At 39.8% G+C, this 23,749-nt stretch overlaps 1 protein-coding gene across 10 annotated transcripts in view; it reads right to left on the reverse strand.

The window, feature by feature from the left end:
* dnajc6 (DnaJ (Hsp40) homolog, subfamily C, member 6) overlaps positions 1-23,749 on the reverse strand; it is a 36,824-nt gene that overhangs the window by 4,795 nt on the left and 8,280 nt on the right. For 2 of the 10 annotated variants that reach the window (XM_015355595.2, XM_015355588.2), the window contains 17 exons: positions 21,323-21,473; positions 17,688-17,737; positions 13,274-13,422; positions 12,724-12,846; positions 12,154-12,293; positions 11,262-11,456; positions 10,658-10,775; positions 9,787-9,866; positions 9,328-9,521; positions 4,680-4,706; positions 3,435-3,848; positions 2,974-3,132; positions 2,431-2,526; positions 2,060-2,191; positions 1,503-1,793; positions 930-1,078; positions 349-525 (listed from right to left, as the gene is read on the reverse strand). In XM_015355595.2, the coding sequence (XP_015211081.2) occupies positions 349-525; positions 930-1,078; positions 1,503-1,793; positions 2,060-2,191; positions 2,431-2,526; positions 2,974-3,132; positions 3,435-3,848; positions 4,680-4,706; positions 9,328-9,521; positions 9,787-9,866; positions 10,658-10,775; positions 11,262-11,456; positions 12,154-12,293; positions 12,724-12,846; positions 13,274-13,422; positions 17,688-17,737; positions 21,323-21,473 (2,645 nt within the window). The remainder of the gene's footprint in view (positions 1-348; positions 526-929; positions 1,079-1,502; positions 1,794-2,059; positions 2,192-2,430; positions 2,527-2,973; positions 3,133-3,434; positions 3,849-4,679; positions 4,707-9,327; positions 9,522-9,786; positions 9,867-10,657; positions 10,776-11,261; positions 11,457-12,153; positions 12,294-12,723; positions 12,847-13,273; positions 13,423-17,687; positions 17,738-21,322; positions 21,474-23,749) is intronic. The other 8 variants (XM_069194183.1, XM_069194181.1, XM_015355590.2 and 5 more) reach the window with 8 other exon arrangements.

Here is a 23,749-nt window from a genome sequence, read left to right on the forward strand (position 1 = left end):
ACATGTAGTGATCCATCAGTAAGTTATAGTAAAGAGCAAGTACTGCAGATGTTTATTGTTGCTTTAGGTTTGTAAAAGCTGTAGGGGTAATAAATGGGCACTTTCAGGACATCAAAAATTGAATATTTTCCCCATAATCAGCCCTAATGTTGTGTATGTGCAGTATCTGTCATTTTCTTTTTACTTAAAGTTTTTCAGAAAAAATCCAGTAACCCATCACTTCATGCCTCAGAAAAGTCTGGAAAAACAGTGAAAAAAGGACTTTTCTGCACGGCAAGCATTTGAAATCCAGAATACAGTGTTCGCTGCAAGGGAATTTGTTTCTCTGCAGTCTACCGAGAGACTTACCTTATCTGGATGAACCACGAGCACAGCTCTGCGATAGACCTTTTTGACCTGTTCCGGGGTCACCAGGTCAGCCATGCTTATAGGCTTCCACTTGGTCTCTCCCTCCCACAGGACCGTGTGCATTGTGGAGAGCAAGGCGCGGATGTTCCGCTCCTTCCCTTCAATCCACTCCAGAATCTAAACAAGACGCAGAAAAGAACTGGGGCTGAATTTGGGCTGCCGTTTCTGACCACTCTTGGTTTCTGACAATTGTCTCCCACCTGCTACTGTCTGACATCTTCTAATTCATCCATCTACCTTATAACCTCCTTATCCAATACAGGGTCGGGGGGCCTTGTCCCAGCAAGCACACATAGACACACTCACACGACAGCCAATTTTCCCAGAAGCCAACTGACCTACCTGTATTTGGATTGTGGGTGGAAACTGGAGCACCAGGAGGAAACCCAGGAGAACACAGGGATACAAACTCTCAGACAGCCTCCCAGAATTTGAGCCCAGGGCCTCAGCACTGGAAGGCAGTAGTGCTAACCACTAAGCCATCTTGTCACCCTACATCTTCCAATTTTTTAATCTCTTACCTTTAGCTTCTCAGGGTCCATTTCCTTGGCCATCTCTTCCTTTCTCATTTCTGCTATTGTCTTTGGACACTTCTTTTCCTTGCTCGCTGAGAAGCCTTGTCCAGACAGTAAGTCATCAAAGTTAGCATCTGTCACTTTTGGTTTGGTCCCTGAGCAAATACAATTTAAAAAATATTTTTAAAATATAGCCCACATTAATTTCGTTTACTGCCTTATTCCTATTGAATTTATTGCCGTATTTGTTCATGAGTCAATTCACAGTTTTTGGAGGTTTTCAATTTTTGCCCATAATTTAAAAACAAGGTACACTTATGCTTTAAAATTCTCCAGCAGTGCAAGATTGCTTTATGCAGTAATTAACTTGTACAGCTCGGTAGCTGCTATTAAGTTTCTGCCAATTTAAGGCGGACAATTTCAACAACAGGCTCTCATTGTTATAGACCAAGAGGATTAAGAAATACTTCTTTTCAATTGCTGGAGCACATCTGGTGTGAGAGGAACACCTGATATGAGCTGTTGTGTCCTTGTGAATTTGATACCCAGGCGAATACAGTTACCCTGTCACGGACTCACCGAAGTTGGCAGTCTGTTTCCCACTGGTATTGGGAGCACTGCTCATGCTGGCGAAGCTGACATTATAGTTAGGCCTGTTCTGGGGGGAGGAGTGGGGCATGGGCGGTGGGGCAGGCTTTCCCTGCTGAGGTTGCCATGACGACCCCCCCTGCTGCCAGGTGTAGCCAGTGTTTTGCTGCCAGGAACCTGTCGCAGTGTGCTGGGGGGAGGGTTTCTGGGGAGAGCCCATTGGAGGAAAGATGCCCCCACTGCCAGTTGGTGTTGTGGGCTTGCTGGAAAACCCGGAGCCACCTGTTGGGTGATTACTGAGGATTTACAAGGAGTTTGTAAAAATCAGTGCCAGTAGAATTACTAAGAAAGAGATTGTTCACCAATTACAGCATGTCAAAAGCAGACTGAAAATTCTGACAACAGAAAGAAACAAGTTCACAAATCGGAAAAGTTGGAAGCAAGATTTCTTCCTGTGCAAAGAAAGAAAAAACCTGGAGACATAACATTTTTCTATCCACGCCCATGTGATGGACATTCCAGTGGCATTGAACCGAGGAAAAACATACCTCCTAAATTAGCTCCAAGATTCCCAAGGTCAGCAAAGGGGTCCAAAGTGTTAGGTTTTGGCTGATGTGTGGGAGTACTGTGGACAGAGCCAGTAGGACTTGTGCTCGCTGACTTACTTCCCATCCCAAAGCCTCCATGAGCAAAACGTATGGGCGAACAAAAGTTAAATGGAAGGGTGTCAACAAAGAAGTGGCACAACATTTATTACAGTAACAAATTAAATGACACATCTGTGGTTTTAGCAAAGAATACACAATGAATACATAATTAAGTTATAAGGAGATCTATCTCCAGCCCATGTGGGCCTCCTAGCAAGACAATTTGTGGTTCTAGACCTGAAAGAATCTGGAGAAAAGCCTGCAATTATTACCTGATGCAGAAGGCTTGTTCCACTCCCATCCTCCCATCAGGTTCTGCTGCTGTATGTTGACTGTAGGGGTAGTGGGAGGGACTGGAGAGGTTCTTCCTACAGGGAAAAAGCAACGCACAGTCAGCAAGATAAACAGCGTTGAGAACAGTGGGGCCTTCGAGAGGGAGAAACAGTGGGTTAGATAAGTATTTTAACTCATAAACAGCACTGGCTAAAAGTAAACAAGAAACATCTTAACTTGAAGTCTAGGATTAAAAAAAAAACAGAAAATGGAACTACTGTACATCACCCCGTGACAACGCAGTCTCTACAAACTAAAATGGGCAATTTGTATGATTTGCTACTTAATTACTGCGAATTAAAAGAACCTAGAAAAGAGGACTATAATCAGTTTCTAGAATGCTGACAATCAGATTCTGTACATGTATTCATTGCCTGTTACACAGAGATGTACACAACATCTCTAGTGTTTGTCATGAGATCCTGAGCATAATACACATATGACAGAATAAGACGTGTTCAGTACAGAAGTGCAAGCCTTACCCATGTGAAAGGGGTCACTGCCTGTGCTCTGTGAAGTAGGGGATTGGGACCGAGTCACATGCAGAAAAGGGTCAGTCTGCCCTGTATTACCTGTAGCTAAGAATGATCCCAAAAACTCCTGGCCCTGAGGTTTAGGACTGGATCCAAATGGATCAAAACCTGTTACAACAAATAAGCCCTCGTTACTTTTAATACAGGTGCAGCTAAAGCAAACCAGTCACTAAATATTGTGCATAGCTTCATCGTGAAGACAGATCAATAGATAACATTTAATACAATGAATGAAGTCCAATTGCAACCGGTAAATATTTTATACCAGATATGGAAGGAAATCTAAATCTAAGATAGAGCATAAGAAAGTCATTTTAAAGTACAAGAATGCAATTTTGTGTTTTCTAAAATGTTGTTTATTCCCAGCTAACAGAAAAAAAACTGATGGACGTGAGTGAGAAGGCCAGTACCTTCTTTCGGGCGAGGGGATGGAGATGGAGACGGAGACACCGCTGGTTTGCGGGGGGTGGATGGGGCGGAAGCAGGCCTGCTGTCAGGCTGTCTGCCCTGGGGGGGGCCGTCTCCGAACAGGTCGCTCAGCAGGTCGGTGTTTGTGGCAGGAGCCGCGGAGAAGACCTGGTCTCCGGGACTCCCGTCCAGACCCAGGAGGTCCACATCCTCAGCAGGAGGTGCTGGTGCCGGGAGCTGGGCCTCCTGTTTTTTGCTGCTCCTGGGCGTGCCCTGCTGCCTCTGCGCCCCGGGTTTCTCGTTGCTGGCATTGCTCTGCTGACTGGAGAGGGACAGCAGCTCGTCATCAGAAGGCTCGCTGTCCTCCTTCGCCAGAGCGGTGCGGTCCTCTGCCCCAGACTGGGCCCTGCTGGGATCTGGCAAACACGGGGAAATGCTTCTTAAACTGGACATTTCAAAGCCCAGTTTAAAATCGTCAATTAGACAAGGTTGTGACTTGTTTTATGAAACCAGAAAGGACAGGTTTGAAACTAAGACTACGCTACCCAGGATTCTAGTACTAGTATACAGTGGACTGCCATTTATACTGTAGCGCTCTCAGGTTCATGTGGTATGCACCCTTGCTGCTGCTGCCTCATGTCGCCCCCCCCACCGATGGAGACTCGAACCTGGGCCTCCGGCTTCACTCGACAGGGACCCAGCCAGTTGAGCTAAAGGGAAATCTCCCTTCAGCCTGGCAGCCACGGTCCCTGCTATTCACAGGGAAGGGCAGTGATGTCACCGCGCTGGTAAGCCGGCTCGCACGACCTGTAATGTCGGCCGTATGCGTTACAATACAAAGTACCAAACACGAGACACAAGGAGCTCCACTAAATTCTTTAAAATATTGAGGGCTTCTCCTATACCCAATTCAAACTCAGTACAGTTAAAAGTATCTTGATGTGTTCACAGGGTACTTTTAATTTCAGATTTATTTATAATTTTTTAAAATTGCGATAAATGAGCATTACGTTTCCGTTTTGGGGCTCTAATATTTGCCTTTCGTGGGAGCTTGTGAAAATAAATGATGATGAAAATGTGAAATAAAAACCTGGATTAAATGAGCTCTCCTCTGTATTAAAAAAACAGCTGACTAGCTCTGCAAATTCTAATGACATCTAGAAAAACAGGCACACTCATCGGTTCGCATTAATTACAGTACGTTGATAACCTTCTATTATGCATTATTTCTTATGCCACAGCCTTACCTTCAAAAGCCTCCATATCCATTTTGTCTTGTTAGAAAAAATAAAATTGGATTAAAAAGGGTCATTATTTTAATTGTGCTAGAAGGTTATTCAGGGAAATCTTTTGCCTTTCGTTATTTTCATACTCAGAAAACCTAAAAAAGGGTTGTTCAATGAACCCACATACTGTAAAGTATACTTTGTATGCTTCGCCAAAGCAAATTTGCCTGGCTTTAGAAACAGTTTTGAAAATAGAATGAAAAGTCAATGAAATGGCAGCTTTTCTTTTTAATAATTCAAAAAACTGTAGCATCCAACCTGGTATTAGTATTTGATACCATCAATGAGAACATACACTAATTGAGAGAAAAAAAAGAAATAGCCAGAAACGGATTACACTGGCCAGTTTTTGAGCAGATGAGGAATTCCCATTTTACAGCATAAAACTGGAGAGTTTTCCAGGTTACATGATATTCCTGTTAAAAAACAAATGAAATTCCGGACTGGTGAAAAAAATTCAACCAGATGTGTGATGGGCAGGTTCTTATGTGATTTTGGTTCCACGATACCATACTGATTTGATTTTGATAGGTTCCATGACAGCTATGTACATTAAAACAAAATTTGGCCCAGATAATGTGCAGAGGTCAACACACATTTTTTTCTTCTGAAACTTATAATTTCAGGCTTCTCTACTCAGAATCTAAATTTTCAAAGTTTTACAAAAACGTATATTTTAAGCAACTTTATTTCTATTAAAAGTATTTCAATTTACTGTTTTCCCATGGGACAATCATGAATCACATATTTCACGGCACATTCATGTTCGAGTCTTTCACATCAAATTGCTTAGTTTGCAAAATGCTCTTTCTTCAGATGTTTCCTCTGCTACTTGCTTTACAGTCAGTGATATCTATATACAGTGCCTTGCGAAAGTATTCGGCCCCCTTGAACTTTTCAACCTTTTGCCACATTTCAGGCTTCAAACATAAAGATATAAATTTTTTATTTTATGTGAAGAATCACCAACAAGTGGGACACAATTGTGAAGTGGAACGAAATCTATTGGATTTTTGAAACTTTTTTAACTAATAAAAAAATGAAAAGTGGGGCGTGCAAAATTATTCGGCCCCCTTGCGTTAATACTTTGTAGAGCCACCTTTTGCTGCGATTACAGCTGCAAGTCGCTTGGGGTATGTCTCTATCAGTTTTGCACATCGAGAGACTGAAATTCTTGCCCATTCTTCCTTGCAAAACAGCTCGAGCTCAGTGAGGTTGGATGGAGAGCGTTTGTGAACAGCAGTTTTCAGCTCTTTCCACAGATTCTCGATTGGATTCAGGTCAGGACTTCGCCATTCAAACACCTGGATACGTTTATTTGTGAACCATTCCTTTGTAGATTTTGCTGTATGTTTGGGATCATTGTCTTGTTGGAAGATAAATCTCCGTCCCAGTTTCAGGTCTTTTGCAGACTCCAACAGGTTTTCATCCAGAATGGTCCTGTATTTGGCTGCATCCATCTTCCCCTCAATTTTAACCATCTTCCCTGTCCCTGCTGAAGAAAAGCAGGCCCAAACCATGATGCTGCCACCACCATGTTTGACAGTGGGGATGGTGTGTTGAGGGTGATGAGCTGTGTTGCTTTTACGCCAAACATATCGTTTTGCATTGTGGCCAAAAAGTTCGATTTTGGTTTCATCTGACCAGAGCACCTTCTTCCACATGTTTGGGGTGTCTCCCAGGTGGCTTGTGGCAAACTTTAGACGAGACTTTTTATGGATATCTTTGAGAAATGGCTTTCTTCTTGCCACTCTTCCATAAAGGCCAGATTTGTGCAGTGTAAGACTGATTGTTGTCCTATGGACAGACTCTCCCACCTCAGCTGTAGTTCTCTGCAGTTCATCCAGAGTGATCATGGGCCTCTTGGCTGCATCTCTGATCAGTCTTCTCCTTGTCTGAGCTGAAAGTTTAGAGGGACGGCCAGGTCTTGGTAGATTTGCAGTGGTCTGATACTCCTTCCATTTCAAGATGATCACTTGCACAGTGCTCCTTGGGATGTTTGAAGCTTGGGAAATCTTTTTGTATCCAAATCCGGCTTTAAACTTCTCCACAACAGTATTACGGACCTGCCTGGTGTGTTCCTTGGTCTTCATGATGCTCTCTGCGCTTTCAACAGAACCTTGAGACTATCACAGAGCAGGTGCATTTATACAGAGACTTGATTACACACAGGTGGATTCTATTTATCACCATCAGTCATTTAGGACAACATTGGATCATTCAGAGATCCTCGCTGAACTTCTGGAGTGAGTTTGCTGCACTGAAAGTAAAGGGGCCGAATAATTTTGCATGCCCCACTTTTCATTTTTTTATTAGTTAAAAAAGTTTCAAAAATCCAATAGATTTCGTTCCACTTCACAATTGTGTCCCACTTGTTGGTGATTCTTCACAAAAAATAAAAAATTTATATCTTTATGTTTGAGGCCTGAAATGTGGCAAAAGGTTGAAAAGTTCAAGGGGGCCGAATACTTTCGCAAGGCACTGTATCACGTTCTCAAGTTGCACCTTCTCATAAAGTGCACCTGAAGATAAGGCCAGCTTTAGCAGCTAAGAAAACCTCCACTTTACCATAATATGTGTGCTGCTATGCTACAGATTTCTATCTTAATAAGGATCATCTTAATAAGGATCATCTTAATAAGGCACATTCACCTTACTTATTGCTAGAGTACGCATTTTACCAAATAGCACTAACAAGTCTCATGTCTACTTTTAAAAACCTTTAGTGAATGAGTCCTAAGTGGTTCCACTTGTGAAGAAATTAAATAATAGCTTGAAAATGGTAGTGTCCAACTCTTCCAATGCATGGATGCAAATATGAACTGATCTGTCTGGGTCCTTTATTTGAATGCTCTCCAGTGGCTACCTTGCCAGGTCAAGTAGAAGAAACTGCTCCAGTATTCCTTAAGTTATCTTGCTGTGGTTCTGAACTTCGTAAAGGGGGCCTACTGTACCTGAAGCAAATAATATCCATGTTTTGTGTATGGTATGAAGACGTTACAATGAAGCAACCATGCATTTTAAGAGTCTGTAAAGTCAACTTGTGCCTGTGAGTATAGGCTTTTTCCCCATCGGTGAGAGACGGAATGAATTTGCATCCATGCACCTCAGGAGTTTATTTGTGAAAAACCTGTGAAAGTTCGATTTTTCAAGTATCTTTTAATTGAATGTCCGGTTCCTCCATTTTAAGATATGATACACATATATTTCAATTGGTCTCACAGTCAATTTCAAAACTCAGGAAGATTATGATTTTGATTGGGTATGGGAACTTATGAATAAGCTCATTTGCTATCATAAAGAATTTCTTTGATGATTATATATTTTTAATCCACTGCAAATGTGCAGTCAGAGGAGCGCCTACTGTAGATGGAACTCATTTTTCAACGGTTCTTATATGGAATATGAATCATGCTCTATTGTCACCTCTTTTTATACATTTTCGTAAAATAGCATAACATGTTTTTTTGGTGTGTAATCTTCTGGAAGTGCCTTCACCGCCAACCTTCTCAAGGTTAACACTGAGTAACCTGCATTGTTCAGCTGTAGTTCTTCCAATAATAAGAAATAAGTGTGTTCAGCTCAGCTGCAGTTCTGCAGAGAAATGTAGTTTGATTTGTGATTCATGTTGCAAGGTTATTTTCATTTGAAAATTCAATTTAAAGTTGCAAGGGCCAAAATATAAGGCCAAATTAAAAGGTTTCGAGTTTGTGCTATCTCTGTTCTTTGAGTCCATGAGATGTTGTTATCCTTTATACACCTTAAAAAGCAGGACTAGCACAGTATAGGGTCATGTGCCTATGCTCTTGACTGATGCTGTTTATATTAAAATACAATTTTGAACTTTATAGGTTTTAAGTCTATCACTCAAGCATAATGCTGTCATCTTTCTCCACTCAAGAGAGTTTCCAGGTTCCTCTTGTCCCCTAAAAACAGTCATTTTTATTGAAGATGGTGGATGGCCTGACACTTGGTCTAGCCCATGTGAATGTACAGATGTACTGTACCCAGATCCTGTATTTGTTTAAATAATACAATACATTCATCATTAAGCTCATATGCTTATAAAGTAAATTCAATGGATCACAAAGGTAACACATGAATCACAGAAAACGTTAAAATAATGCCAATTCAATTTAGCAGATGTTGATGTTAGAGCTGATCCCCAGCAGACAGACGTTTACACTTTTTAAAACTTTTATTTCTTCATGGTACTTTTGTTTCCTCCCTTGTCATGCCATGAGCCTCTTGTCTGTCTTATTTACAGTACATAGTAAATATGCAGATTGATTGATCTAAGTAAGTTTAGATTAGATTGATTGATTGACTGAATGATTGATTCTCTGTATCAGCTAACTCCTTCGCAACCTAGAACCTTAACTACTGTAAATTCTGCAAAAGTAAACAACATTTCAGTTGCTCTTGTGGCTTAATGAATCTTTCCTAATGATATATTTGTCCATTCCAGGCATTTCAAGGTTCTGATGTGCTGTAGCCCTTTTCAAGTGCTTGTAAAAAAATGCATTTTGCTATTACCGCAGAACGGAAACTCTTGCCAAAACCTTCAGTGGCGAGCAATGTCTGTGTGACTTCTTTCACCATTTCTTACCTACAACTGCTAAGGCATCCTGATGTTCCTGATGACAGGAAAAGAGGATGTTGGGACTCAGGTCTTTTGTGGGGTACTGCTCCCATGGTGGAGTGAGATCCTTCTGCTTGTCGGCACTCTCCACCTCAATGTCCAGCACCACATGGAAGAGTTGTGGGTATTTCTCTGGGGAATCACAGGCGTCCAACTCAGCCCTGAACATGTGACAGAAGGGCCTTGTAATACACTGTAGTAACCATTACAGAATGAGAGCTCACCATCACCAGATGCACACTGATATACAGTTGTACTAGGAAGGCTAAGGTTAAAAACAGTGAGTAATATATTAATAAGGTACAACAGAATTGTTAAATTAATCAATTGTTAAAACTGTTATCTTTACTCTGGAAAGTTTTGTTAAAAATGTCTTTTCAAAACCACACAAGAAAAGTGATGGTATAATAAGTAACCGAAACTTACTTTGTAAACTTTAACACTGTAGTGCCTGGAGCAATGAAGCCAGTATGGAACTGTATCTGAAATATCTGTGTATTTGTCACCTGGGGAAAAAAGCCAGCAATTTAATAATACAGTCAAAAAATTGTTCAAATGTTCATCCATTCATATTCTGTTCCTCCAATTCAGGGTTGCAGGGAAGCCGAAGTTTATCTCAGCAAGCAACGGGCACAAGGCAGGGTACACCCTGGATGGGACACTAGTCCATCACAGGGCAGACACACAGACATGCACACACTCACACCTAGGGCCAATTTTCCCAGAAGCCAATTAACATACCAGTATGTTTTTGAACTATGGGAAGGGACCAGAACATCATAAGGAAACTCATGCAAACATGGGGAGAACATTCAAACTCCACCGAGACAGCACCCCAGGTCCCCAGCACTGTGAGGTAACTCTGCTACCTACTTGAACACTGTGAAGCCCTAAAATATTCATAATACATATAATTGAAAAAATGATCTCAGATGTGCTCATTGATAGCCCTGTATAAAGCTATACTCTTAAAATTGAAACCATATTTAACTGCAGTAAATACACCAGATTCATGAATATAGAATGCTTACTCCACTGCAAACTGTAGCTTTCTTATTATAAAGCAAACATATTTCGTATTCAAAACCTAGTGCTAAGAAACATGTCTAGAAGCAAAAAATAAACATTTTCCTTTAAAAAAATGCATGCATATTACAAATGATTGTAAAAAACCTTTGGTAAATCAGAACCAATCCACCAGAGTTTAGTTTCCACTGATATAATATTTTTTTGCCTTTCGGCTCATAAAACAAAACACATTTCTCACTGTTGCCACAATGAAAGGGGCTTTGTGTACCTTTGCCTGAAGCCTTCCTCCAATTGTTGATCTCATGTGAAAGACTGAGACGACCACATCCCCCTGAGCACTGATACCTGCTGGAATCACAACCTTCCCCTCCTGGACTCGGTACTCTCTGTGGAATTGCCAGGAAAGGCCCGCGGGAAGTATAGAGCATCAAGGCAAGGCAGTTTTGTAAAATTCATAAGAAAAAAATAAAAGAATAAAAACATAAATCAGTTGTTTTACTTTGCTGGCTCCTGTGCTTGTGCTATTGTTCTGAGAATACTACCGCTATGCCTGTTCTCTTCGTTCTTCACCAAACACGCTGACATCACCGAAACCCAAATGCAGTAAAATACTGCCCAAGCCATTTTGTCCCAGACAGACAATACCATATTCTTTATATTCTGGTGCAGTGTGGAAGTGAAACCTTTTATTCTTTTTTATACACAACTTTAAATCCACGTTTATTTTTAGTGTCCCCACTACATTCAGGCTTGCTAATCTCACCTCTTAATGTTGGGATTTAAAATATCCCTGACTGAATTTATTCGATGCATCATGTCTGGATTAACATTTAGCCTGTCAGGATGTCTCAACACATAGAGATTCTGCTCACCTCATCCTTTCGTAGTCTTGTGCTGTTGAGAAGATCTTAGTTTCCCCAATAAGAATGTCACAGAAAGGTCGACAGCCAGTGTGCTGTTTATTGAAGCAAGGGACAGGACTCAAAGTGACTGATTTTATAACGAGGGGCTTGGAATGTGGCAGTGTGGGCTTCTCCGACACCATGCTGCATATGTAGCCTATGTACCTGGAATGGAAAATAACAGATCACATCAAGCAGTATTTCTATATGGGCCCCTCTGTGGCTCAACCTGTAATGTTGTTTGCTCAGAGTGCAGGTGGAGCTCTCCAGTGCAGGTACCTTGCAGTTTAAGGCTTGGGTCATGCTGTATATGGTTGGGATTACTTATCTAGGGCCTCTCAAGAGTTACGCACAACAGTGACTCATGCAATTCGATGGAAGCCTGCAGTCTTTTAAAGTCAGTGAGAGACCTTCATTATCCAAAACTAACTCCCCTATCACGTGCTAAATAACAGATGAGTGTGTTAGAGAAGCTTGCCCACTTGTCTCTTTTTCTAATGAGAGGATAGCGCTGTTGTTAATAAGACACTTTCAACTGTTGTGAAAACAATTTCAAGCTGACAGTCTGTCATTATTCATTCAGCTTGTTTTCTAAAGTTCCAAAGTTTAAATCCGACAAGGGCCAGGATGAAATTAAAACCCACCAGGCCTGTGTAGTCAGTCAAAAGAAGCAGAAAAGCATCAGCCATTAAACTTACCTATCTGATGTGCATTAACAAATGTGCATTACCTAAATGATCATTTTATGATACTTAACATGTTATATATGGACAATGCAATTTTTATCTTTACTGCAAAGCATGAATAGAAAAACAATACATTTAGTTTTTTTTGTTCCTAAGGAACCAGGCCAGTGCCTCACCTTTTGTGTGATGGCCATAAGCCTGAGCCAGGCCTCTTGGAGTTGAGTAACTGAATGGCAGGAACTGGATGGTTGAAGAGATGACAGAAGCAGAACATTGCACAGACCAGAACACCTGAGGCTGCTCGGCCATCCTTAGACAATAGTGTGGAAAAACAGTTGATCAAGCATATAGTACATGTAAATCTTTGCAGACAACTAAAACATTACTCAGAATGGTTATGAATGAGTCTCCAATGCAGAGCAAATCAAAGTTGGTGATGAAGGTATACAAAATTACACCAGTCATTTTTCTAAAATGTATTTTAATATCATACAATGTTTTATATTTGGTAAATGCAGTGCAAAAAAACAGCTAAACTGCTAATGCCAATTATTATTTATTGTTATTTTATAAAGGCCTTTATAAGGCCTAAAATCTGTAACTGCATACATTTGTCCAGGTGCATGTTATTACACAAAATGCACATTGTGAAGCAACGGTGCAATCCACAATGCATGCATACCCAAAAGATATGGCAGGCAGCAAACAAAGTGAAGAAGGCAAGGTGCCTTAGTTTCTCTTCTTACCATGCAATGAATGACACAGACGTTCTTGGGGTTTTGCTTGAGCCAGTTGTGCATGTTTTTACACACAGCGAACAGGTTGTGTAGACTGGGGGCTTGCCGTGCTGGCCAGTTGCAGTCGGACACCTGGCAAATGTCAAACATGTACGTCCATTGAGATCACCGATATATCTGTAGATCCAAAACATCTACTGTAGGTTTGGTTTGAACAACTTGGCTCCTCTCCCTGACCCTATATGCTAATACTTACACGTGTTAAACAGCTGTCACATATCTTTCATAAAGAGGCCCAAACTAATCATTATGTTACTTTTGGAAAAACTACATAGGATGTAGAAGTTTGAGTAGGGAGCTGGGTCAGCATGCGGAGGCTGCAAAGGAACGGGTAAACATTTATTCCATCCTGAAACGAGGCCTCACAGTTGAAATGTTGTCTCTTTTCTTTTCCTTTCAGCATGGAATAAACCTTTACCTGTTCATTTGCTTATATGTCTGTATAGGTATACAGTCTTACAACACTTACTGTATATTTATTTTTAAAGGCCTTACGCACCCTGTTATGAAACTTGGCAATGCGGTAGACCTTCTGAGACAGGTTGAAGACTGTGTAGTGATCCATGTGCCTGGAGTCTAAGAATGACCGGACATCTTCAATGTGATTCCTGTATCCAATCTCCACAGTTTCAGCCGGGTAAGACATCACTACACAAACAAGGGACACATTCACATTTACTATATGTACAAACACACACCTTTCATGCTGCTGGATTCAGTCTCATTTTAGACCAAACACAACAAACTTACACTTACAGAAAATCAGTTACAATATGTTGTTTTGTGAGTAAAAGCCAACTATAATCCTTTTAATTTTGTATACATAGAAAACAGACACATGCAGTTATTACTAAAAGGGAGTATAGAGAGAGATTACTCCTCAAGATTCTCCATAACATAAAACCCCATTTTAGATATGTCACCTCTCTTGGGAACTGCCTTTTTCCCCATTTACTACAGTCAAGGTGCAGCAAGCACATTAATGGATCAACACAGTATAGGAACACTATAAACTCAGCATCTGATGTAATCATCACTACAATAATAGTTAAGTTCAAGGATTTCATCACTGCATTGAGTCACTAAATAACACACAGTAAGAGCTGAAAAATGGTCAGCATTTGAAAAGAACACTCTGCAGAAATTAGTTCTCATTTAAAAGACCTGAATGGGAAAACATCTTGCATGTTGCCACTTGTGATTATATCACCCTTGATGCAAGAAACTGTCTTTTATTGACAGGCCTGATGGCTTTCAATCTTGGATAATGAGTACTCATACTGTTGACTTAGCTTTGAACTGAAGCCTAATGGACTGTGTCGGATTTACAATAATATTGTCTGCGAATGAGAAGCACCGGCTTTAACCATAATATCTCCTCAGATGCCACCAGCATTGTAGCAGAGCCTCACAATGAATTAAGATGCAACAGTACAGGTTTGAATGCAATAACAAAAATGCTGTTTCCTTGTGGTAACATCTCTTATCTTGATTTGATGTACTGGCTATTTGAATACTGATAAAAAAAAACCTAGACTGCTTTGCAATACTAAAATAGGATTTAGATACTAAGACCTCTTAGGACAACCTGGTTACTGTAGTAAGTGGTTGTGGACCAGTAGGTGGCAGTCTTCCATCAGGACCAGAATTTCCCAGCCAATACTCTAGTATGATATGCAGGACAACTGTGCCATAGGCAGTGCTGTCTTTCGCATGAGATCATAAATCAAGGTCAAGATGACTCAGCCATTAAGCACCTCATAGCACTGTCCAGAAGAATTGGGGTATCAGCCCCAGCATCCAGATTAAATTCCGTTGTAGACTTCCACACTTTCCACTTATGCCTGCCACTAGACTGGCATCGCATTTGATTCTCTCCCTTCCTTTTGCAGGTGGTGGCTGAGCCCGGCCACCAGGTGCTCGCCGGCGAACGCCACCCCCCTGGCCTAGCTCCAGGGGCAGGTCCCGGTAACCCTGTCCCGGGCAGGGTGCATTCGATCTGAGTTTGTCCTGTCATGAGGGCCTTTTTTAGACCGTTCTTTTGTCTGACCTCTCAACTCAAACATGAACGCCAAGGAAAATCCTACCAGGAGCATAAGGCTCCAGATGACGCATCCCTGGGGTACTGTACACAAGCCCCACCACCACGACAAGGTGGCGATCCATGGGGGAGAGCTAGAATCTGTTGCTGGGGACAGGGAAGTCTGGGCTGATCTACTCGGCTGGCTGCAACCACGACCCTCACCAGGAAAAGCGGAGTGGAAATGGATAGACTTCAACAATCAAATAGGGGTATCAGCCTCCTATTCCTCTGGCTAAATTCCTCTCTTCCAAACAAGCCTACCTAAGATTTGTACCACCAGTCCATTTGGTGAACCAATTTCTCACTTCCCCATCTGAACTGCTGCATAGTGGGGCTGCAGACAGATAGAGACTGCCAAGCATCGTCAAGATGGGCTCTGCTCTTCAGAGGGGTGGATAAAGTGTAGGGCTCTCCTGCACATGTAAACCCCGTGGTCCTCTTTGGGATGAAAAGCATTATATACAGTGGTGTGAAAAAGTGTTTGCCCCCTTTCTTATTTTTTTGCCTGTTTGTCACACTGAAATGTTTCAGATCATCAAATAAATTGAAATATTAGACAAAGATAACACAAGTAAACACAAAATGCAGTTTTTAAATAAAGGTTTTTATTATTAAGGGGAAAAAAATCCAAACCTACATGGCTCTGTGTGAAAAAGTGATTGCCCCCTAAACCTAATAACTGGTTGGGCCACCCTTAGCAGCAACAACTGCAATCAAGTGTTTGCGATAACTGGCAATGAGTCTTTTACAGTGCTGTGGAGGAATTTTGGCCCACTCATCTTTGCAGAATTGTTGTAATTCAGCCACATTGGAGGGTTTTTGAGCCTTAACCTCTTTAAGGTCATGCCACAACATCTCAATCGGATTCAGGTCAGGACTTTGACTAGGCCACTCCAAAGTCTTCATTTTGTTTTTTTAAGCCATTCAGAGGTAGACTTGCTGGTGTGTTTTGGATCATTGTCCTGCTGTAGAACCTGCTTCAGCTTGAGGTCACGAACAGATGGCCAGACATTCTCCTTCAGGATTTTTTGGTAGACAGCAGAATTCATGGTTCCATTTACCACAGCAAGTCTTCCAGGTCCTGAAGCTGCAAAACAGCCCCAGACCATCACACTACCACCACCATATTTTACTGTTGGTATGATGTTCCTTTTCTGAAATGCTGTGTTACTTTTACACCAGATGTAATGGGACACACACCTTCCAAAAAGTTCAACTTTTGTCTCATCAGTCCACAGAGTATTTTCCCAAAAGTCTTTGGGATCATCAAGATGTTTTCTGGCAAAACTGAGACGAGCCTTTATGTTCTTTTTGCTAAGCAGTGGTTTTCGTCTTGGAACTCTGCCATGCAGGCCATTTTTGCCCAGTCTCTTTCTTATGGTGGTGTCATGAACACTGACCTTAACTGTGGCAAGTGAAGCCTGCAGTTCTTTGGATGTTGTTGTGGGATTTTTTCTGACCTCTTGGATGAGTCATCGCTGCGCTCTTGGGGTAATTTTGGTCGGCTGGCCTGGGAAGGTTCACCACTGTTCCATATTTTTGCAATTTGTGGATAATGGCTCTCGCTGTGGTTCGCTGGAGTCCCAAAGCTTTAGAAATGGCTTTATAACCTTTTCCAGACTGATAAATCTCAATTACTCTGTTTCTCATTTGTTCCTGAATTTCTTTGGATCACAGCATGATGTCTAAGCGTTTGAGGTCTACTTCACTTTGTCAGGCAGATCCTATTTAAATGATTTCTTGATTGAGAACAGGTGTGGCAACAATCAGGCCTGGGTGTGGCTAGAGAAATTGAACTCAGCTTTCCAAAGATGTGATAAACCACAGTTGATTTATGTTTTAACAGGGGGGCGCAATAACTTTTTCACACAGGGCCATGTAGGTTTGGATTACACTTAATAATTTTTCCACTTAATAATAAAAACCTTCATTTAAAAACTGCATTTTGTGTTTACTTGTGTTATCTTTGTCTAATATTTCAATTTGTTTGATGATCTGAAACATTTCAGTGTGACAAACATGCAAGAAAATAAGAAATCAGCAAGGGGGCAAACACTTTTTCACACCACTGTAAATTTAATTACTTGATTAAATACAGAACAAAAAGCATGTTTGGACTTTATGACTAATTACAGTACATGTTCAATGCATGCTTATAATTCTACATTAAGTTCTTCAAAAAAGACTAGTGGACTTCTGGATAGGTTCAGTGCAGTGGTAGAAAAAATAAAATATTAAAAAAATAAATAAATAAGGTCCAAATAAATTTGATTTTACATACTTTTGTACATTATTATCTTAATTATTACTGTATATTAAGGGAGCCTTTTACTGGATTCAAAATCAATATCTCCTGCTCATCTGAATAACTAATTTCTTCACTGGGTAAGCTTGAGTTATGTCTACTGCCTTTGAATGAAGACTGCAAGGGTAAGATGGAGCTGAACATTATGCTTGTAACACTTAGAGTTTAGAGTTTGGTTAGAGGTTAGAGTTTGGTCTCAAACTCAAAGACAGATGCATTTAAATATGTCCTACTCATCCACTGTTTTTTAGCAATACTGCACATAGTGACAGTAAATTAAGGAAACCCTGAATGTAACAATTCTTCATTTCATTTTGTTCTTTCACCTGTAGTATACATGAGTTTTACAACCACCATCAGCTGCAACAGAAGCATGAGGATATATGTCTTGACCCAGCCATGGTTATACACATTATAAGTCATGACACACTCAATGTGCCTGTCACATTGCTTTAGTATAGTGTAGGGGCAGGTATTCCAATAAACTCAAAAATAATTTGTAAAAATAAAAAATACATTACTTACCTATAATGCGTGAAGTAATGTAGGAAATGTCAAGTTCCCCTTTTGTATAACTGAAATTCAGACAAGCAGATATTTTTCATATTAACAAATAGAAGTACACACATTTCACACTGCCATTCTTTGTTATCTGCAGTAGAATATATAGCAGAATAAGCCACAGAATAAGACAGAAATGAGATGAACGTCTCGCTTTGGACTGAGAAGTCATTTGCACTTTGTTCTGGAACAGACAATCCATTCCAATAAGCTGTTAAGATTTGTTAAGAGTGTGTCCCAGGCAAACCACATAAGAAGATAATTGAAAGGAACTGTACTACTTGAATGTCTGTTCACTGGAATAAAATACGAATATATGATATTATCAGGCTTAGACACTTTGAGTAAAAGAACAGTCACATTTCATTTAGTCAAAATGAAACTTTTTTAAATTATTTGTTGTACATAATGTAATAATGTTGCTTTATTAGCCCTATACAATTTCTTGCATTAGGAATTCATCTTTTCACATGCCCCAGCTTGCTCTCCATGAGACATAGACACACAGACAGGGAGAGAAGCTTGGGGTCAGAGCACAGGGTCAGCCTTTGTACAACACCCCTGGAGCAGTTAGGGTTAAGAGTCTTGCTCAACAGAGTAGGATTCCTCTGCCAACTGCGGGATTTGAACCGGCAACCTTCCAGTCACCGGCACCAATCCTTAACCACAGAGCCACACTATGATGTATTACATTTGATTGTATAAAGAAAATCTATCACATAATTTCATGACCTCCTGATGTCACAATCCACTTGATCTCGAAATCAGTGAGATCAAATCAACACAAGATTTTAAGGCACTTGTCATTGTATATCCGATGAGTGAGTTATTGGATGCAACATAGTCAATGTCATATCTACTGTACATATGTACTATATGTGCTTTGCTCTGTATATCCGATGAGTGAGTTATTGGATGCAACATAGTCAATGTCATATCTACTGTACATATGTACTATATGTGCTTTGCTCTGTATACAGTATGTTAACAGCTTCCTCCTATGATTTATTTGCATGTTCAGCTCAGTGTTATGCAGCATTCCAAAGGGAACTATCCTGCTGAAGTATCCAAAACCTTACATATTAAAATGGAAACACAAAATGCAAACAGGGATGCATCTTACAAGAAGGCAAGTTTACATGAGTGTGAACACCAGTGACTTATCCCTCCCCATGTCGTGTACACAGAAAACATGCAGGATCCATAAAGTAAATCATAATTGCAAGCTCAACTTTCAGACTATTGTATTGACTAAAGCTACTGTATTGAATAAAAGCATAGAAATACTGTATACAATGACCCGGCACACAGTTAGCAACAAAATCCCAGCCAACTAAACACTTACATTTCCTGAAAGTGAAAACTTTAGAAGCTCTCTGGGGGTGGGAGGAGGTAGTAACGGGAAAAATTAAAGAGCCTTTCTTCAAAGTTCAGGATAGTTTTGAGCTTTAGCCACAACACTAAATGTCCTCTTTCTGCCGTCTTATTTTACTCTGTGAACCTTCTGCTGTTCGAACGGGTGGATTTATTAAGCATTCTTAAATCCTTGCTTTCAAAGTGGAAAAACAAAGCAAAAATGTGATAAATCACTGCACTGAAGCAAACCAAGTACGTCTGGTCCTTGGCACACACCAACAACAAAAAACTCTCTATTACTGCATAAAAATCAAACAACTTTAGAAACAACCTTTCTCTTGACTTTTTATGCATGCATAAATATTACAATACTGTATGTTTTCATATTTAGATTTATTATGCATTAGACTCTGGAGTAGCACTGTTAACTAATTGCCAAATCAGCAAAATTGAATATTTGAGGAGGGTAACATGACCACAAAAAACAGGCATCTGAGGATCAACTGTTATCTACAGCTGTAGAGTTATACAATGGATGTCATACGAGGCTTAAACAATTAAAGACATGTCTCATGGAAATATAAAATGGCGATAAACCCTGTGTTATAAGATATTCTATAGACAAAGATTTTTTTCCTCTTACTCTGAGACAACATATTATTTAAACAATATTATGTAATCATGATACAAATAAGCTACTTTTCAACAAGGGAGGAAGGAAAGACATCATCTATTAGAAAGCTCAATAATGTTAATAATACATGAACAAGAGTCTATCTGCACATGAACTCCTTGCACTTTCCACAGCCAAATTCCTGCACTGCCAGAGGAATCCTTAGAATGGTGGCCGAGACAAGGCAGATAGCTCTAAAATTATGTCCTCAGAAGGACTACCCCTGTCAAGCAACACAGATCCCCTTTGTGAGGCACTTAAGGTCAGCAGCTTCTCAGAGAGAGGTACTGCCAGACACTGGCAGTAGCAACAACAATAGTGAACCATGGCGGATCCACTATCACTCCAATCTCCACTGATTCTTTTTCATCTTTCCTTTAGCCTTGCTTGCTTGCTTGCTTTCTTTCTTTCTTTTAAGCTTTCTTCCTCCACTTAGCTTGCAGGTTGAAAAAAAAGATAATCAAGTGAAAACTGCCACCTCAAAATTCTGATCTCGTTGGTCATTTCATGACGAAATGTGCTTTGCACTGAGGAGTCCTTCCTCGCCTGTGTTTCAAGTGGCTACTACATATGACACATTAATGACAGAAAATCAGATGCCTCCTTCACTATTTGTAGGGTTCTCAATTTTTGGTCATTTTAAATCACGACATATCCCTTGAAATGCTCTATATTCTATGACGTAAATACTCAACAGTGCAAAACCCACAGGGAAACATTCTAACACACTTCTAAGTCAACTCAATGGTTATTGATTCCCCTTACAATTTACTTCTTATTTACTTGCTTCTACACTTCAGATATGCAAATGTAGACAAATACATATTATGTTTATAGACTTTTTTCATTGCTCTTATGAACAAACATGCTAGTGGCTGAAATAAACAAAATCTATCTTTCAGACTAGAGCTGCTATTCTTTTCACAGTAATATCCAAATCTACGAGCCCATTTCATTTCTTTTTCAAACAGCAAAAGAAAATGTCAGCGGGTTTTCAGGCTGGTAATGTGTGTACTGTTGCTTTGCCCACTGTGAAAATACTAAAAAAAGTTTAAATCAGTATAATTTAAGATGTATTTTAATCAATTTTGCACATGCCTTCCATATGGATTTTAAATTTTCAAGCATAATTTTCATTTTCAATAATCAAGCATGGTAAATGTGTTTTACCATCACTTAAAAGTATTTCTTGTTTTTTAAACTGACTGATCAATTTGAGTAGGGAACCATCATCAGGAATTAATATGCAAATATAGCCTTAGCAAAAAGAATTTACTTCAATTCAAATAAGAATATTACTGAATTGAAATTGGCACCCACCATATATATTTTCAGTTGTTGTTTTTTTTTTACTTTGACAAATTAAAAGGCTCAAATCACATTCTAGAAACTGTCATTTTTCTAATTTGTACCCAATTTCTTATTGGATTATTGTGTAAAATAATCAAGCCACTTTCACTGCCAACCACAAGATAATGGAAGTGGCTTGTGCGGTTAATACACCAAGAGATTCAACAGATGAAAGAAATTCAAGAAGATGCAAGCAGTACATAAAAGCCTTGTGACTTACTTTGCTACAGAATGCATCACCTTGGAAGAGGTGTCCTTCAGGGTGTCTTTGAGGTTGTCCTTGAGGTTGCTGAACAGCCTTCCTGCCCCTCCCTTCACCATATCCAGCAGCCCACCTCCATAGCTGGCCTCCATATCTGGAGATGAAGCACCTTTAAGTGACCAGATTTGACGTCTTACAAACACACACAGCACGCACTCTGACAAAGATAAACAAGCCTAAGTAATATTGGGACGCTTCTGCCTGCTTTAAGGTATTAATGTACAAGAAGACGTTTAAGAAGCATTGTTCATCTAATGAATTATGAATCTTATGAGATGAAATCAGGACCGTGACTCAGTCTGTCTGTAGGATTCCTGCGCGGCATGGCAGAACATGTGTGCTGTAGTCTGGATATCTCTTGATAAGGTACGTCATCGTCTTCACACTTACACCAGCATGTTTTTTTTTCTCCTACTGCTAAATTTTCAGAAAATGGAAAGCGTTTGGAAAAGGTCAAATTTTATCAAGTGGTGTGGCTTGTGTGTGGAATAAAAAAAGATCTGACTGGACCCAATATCAAATGTAAATAGACTGCCTATCACATCTTGATATACTGTATTTTAAAAAGCAGGCACTGAAGGATTACTTAAGCATTTTAGTTATGTTTCAGCAAGGGTCCAAATCTGAAATTTCAAACTAAAAGCAATCTAGGGTAAAAAAATAAATGATCATGTCAGATGCCCTTACATTTTGACAAGTCCTCCATCTCCTCACTCTACAAGTTACACAGGGTAACTTAAAGAAGACTGCACTAGGGGATCCTTTAATGTCTCTGATAATATTTCTTGTAAATATACTCTGTTTACATCTACAGTACCTCTTTTCACCTTTAAGATGTTGAAATAACCACCATATACAACAAGAAACTTCTACTGGTTTTTATTCTACATTTTCAAGCTTACAAAATGGAATTCAAGTGACCCAATGGAAGAGGGCCCGATTATCTTTTTGATTATGCTTACTGATAAATGTCACTGTAGTTTGAAAGTGATGTCTTTTGAAACTATGTACTAAACCTGCAGGTAGCCTTGTAATAACCACTTTAAAAGCATGCCCAAGCGTTACTTGAAATTAGTCTGTGTAGTTCTCAGTGGTAATATGGTAATTGTTTCAACAGATTAAAGGTGGGTTTCTGCATTGTGAAATGCTGTTGTATAGGAAACCTTTATTTGAGATAATCTCTTGGCACTGTCTTATCTGCAGAACAGTAGACTCTCATGTTGTTTACATGTGAAAGGAGTTCAAGTGTTATTGAAACAAACATTTTGGTATGCGACTGAAGAGACATTTCTATATGAAGATTACGCATAGACATGTGAACAGTAACTTCACAGGATGTATGTGTGGAGTGTGGAAATAACCAGTTCTACCAAAGACCTAAAACTCAGAACAAAGAGAGTTATAAGTGTACGTAAAATAGTAACTCAGAAAATCCAATTCATCAGCTTTTAATGTGATACCCCTAAACCTACCATATACTGTAGGCCATTATAGAGAACATTTCTCCTTTGTGCTTATGCTGATGTATTCCACATTTAAATGAGCATACCATAGTTCACTATCTCTTGGATTTCCTTTCCAAATTTGGAAAAGCCGGGTTTTAGTTCAGCAACAATTTCCTTTGAACAATTATCTGCAAACCTCAAACAGCTGAGTAATTATAATTCACAGGGTTATTTTACAAATCCTTACTAGGGTTCTATACTCTTATCATTGCCATAGTGACACATGCAGTGCTCCTAAAAATTACATGAAGGCACACACTGCATTTAATTTATGGATACAGCTTCAGGAAACAAAATAGCCCATAAGACTTCCCTCATTAAGTTATTAAGTTTCCAAAAAAGATGCTAGGGACAAAGGTTACTACACTAGAAATGCTATGAGTGTTAGCAGAGTGGATCAGCTTCAGGCTCTTAACTGATAGGATTTTGGTTAAGGCCCCTGCTGCGAATTCTGCTGCTACCCCATTTGCTCCAGTCCAGCCAGCTATATGAATGGGGAGTAGCTTTGCTAGGTGATAGGCTCTGTGAGATCAGTGTCCCATCCAGGGGGTGTCTTTCTAGTAACTCATTGCTCCTGAAACCAGCATGAGTTCTGACTTGTCTGGTCTGGTCTTCACTTTTTAATATTAATAATATTTTATTTCCTAAATATCTTGTGTACTATAGTTTTCAAAATTGTCAGCGTGGTTAACAATATTCCTGCTTTCAAAGAAACCCAATATATTTTCAGACTTAAAAAATAGCACATTTTAGTGTACAAATTGCAGCTGTTGCTTCTGCATTTTATACCTAAATTGGTAACCAAAATAATGGGAATATTATGCAGAACATCTTTTCAAAGTAAACATAACACCACACATATCATACCAGACATGCATTA

The sequence above is a fragment of the Lepisosteus oculatus genome, chromosome 9 (assembly GCF_040954835.1).
Source record: "Lepisosteus oculatus isolate fLepOcu1 chromosome 9, fLepOcu1.hap2, whole genome shotgun sequence".
Classification (NCBI taxonomy): domain Eukaryota; kingdom Metazoa; phylum Chordata; class Actinopteri; order Semionotiformes; family Lepisosteidae; genus Lepisosteus; species Lepisosteus oculatus.